The sequence below is a fragment of the Perkinsus marinus genome, assembly GCF_000006405.1.
Source record: "Perkinsus marinus ATCC 50983 genomic scaffold scf_1104296942680, whole genome shotgun sequence".
In the NCBI taxonomy this organism is placed as follows: Eukaryota; Perkinsozoa; order Perkinsida; family Perkinsidae; genus Perkinsus; species Perkinsus marinus.
Genome location: NW_003212071.1, coordinates 1 through 1,084, shown reverse-complemented (window position 1 = coordinate 1,084; position 1,084 = coordinate 1). Strand labels below are relative to the sequence as shown.

Here is a 1,084-nt window from a genome sequence, read left to right as displayed (position 1 = left end):
GTTCCTTTGTTCCTTACAATGGCTGACCGCCTCGTCGGTTGTCATAGTCGTTTGCTTCTATTACTATTAATACTTGCCAATCTTTGTGTTGCTGTACAAGAGCAACAACAGCAGCCCGCCTTTGAAGGGAATACCATATTAAAGGGTGATGGAGGACAGGCGTATGATTGGGATTTGGTTATAGTAATACCAAGCCATATTACGGAGTTCTCGAGGAGGTGTGCTGTTAGAGATGGATGGGCTCGGCAATTGAGAGGACATGAGCAGGTAGTGGTAGTGGCAATAGTATTAATGATAGTAATAATCATCATCAGAATAACCGTGCTGGTCAACGAAGCATTAAATTACTATTTACCGTTGGTGCACATTATCCAGATAACTCCACTAGGGATACAGCTATGGCGGAGATGAAGCAATTCGGTAATAATCCAACCACCACCACCATCATTATCATACCACTCCTCCGCCACATCACCACATTCAGGCGACATTATACAACTCCCCGAGTGGTTCGAGGACCGTTACGATGCCCTCGGAACTAAAGTTAGATTGTCCTTCCAAAGGGCTGTGGATCTCTTCGGCAGGTAGTAACAGTCGAGAGCACTACGACCACTACTCACAGTGATGATTCTTTTTCCCATCGTCACGTCCGAGACATCGCAAACGCCGCCGTTGTATCAACATATGTGTTACCTCCCATCGACTTTCCTTGATAATTATCGTCTTCAATGCGAACCTTACTCCGTGTGTCCTTATATTTTCTCAAAACCACACTTCTTTCACTTCCCGCATCGGTATAGTCGATGACGGAGTTGTTGGTTCTGTAAGGTTCCGTTTGCTCCTGAAGGCGGATACGGATAGCTACGTCCATGTGGATAGACTCTTAGACTTCTTGGATCAGCATGATATGTGGAATAAGGAGAGGGTTTATGCAGGCTCCTTCCGGCATGCACCCGTCATATGGGAACCTCAGATAAGGATCATAAATGGTAATAATAGTAGTAGTAGTAGTAGTAGTGGTTATGGTTAGTCGTAGGTTCGATGGTGAGTTCACCAAGATGACGGGCCTTACTCAGTATCCATG

At 45.3% G+C, this 1,084-nt stretch overlaps 1 protein-coding gene across 1 annotated transcript; it reads left to right on the top strand.

Moving 5' to 3' along the window:
* Positions 1-314: 314 nt before the first annotated feature.
* Positions 315-584, top strand: Pmar_PMAR019035 (hypothetical protein; the record flags this gene model as incomplete). Its single annotated transcript, XM_002781363.1, has 2 exons — positions 315-420; positions 485-584. Coding segments are annotated over 2 exons (206 nt in total), but the record flags the coding sequence as incomplete, so codon positions are not given.
* Positions 585-1,084: the final 500 nt, after the last annotated feature.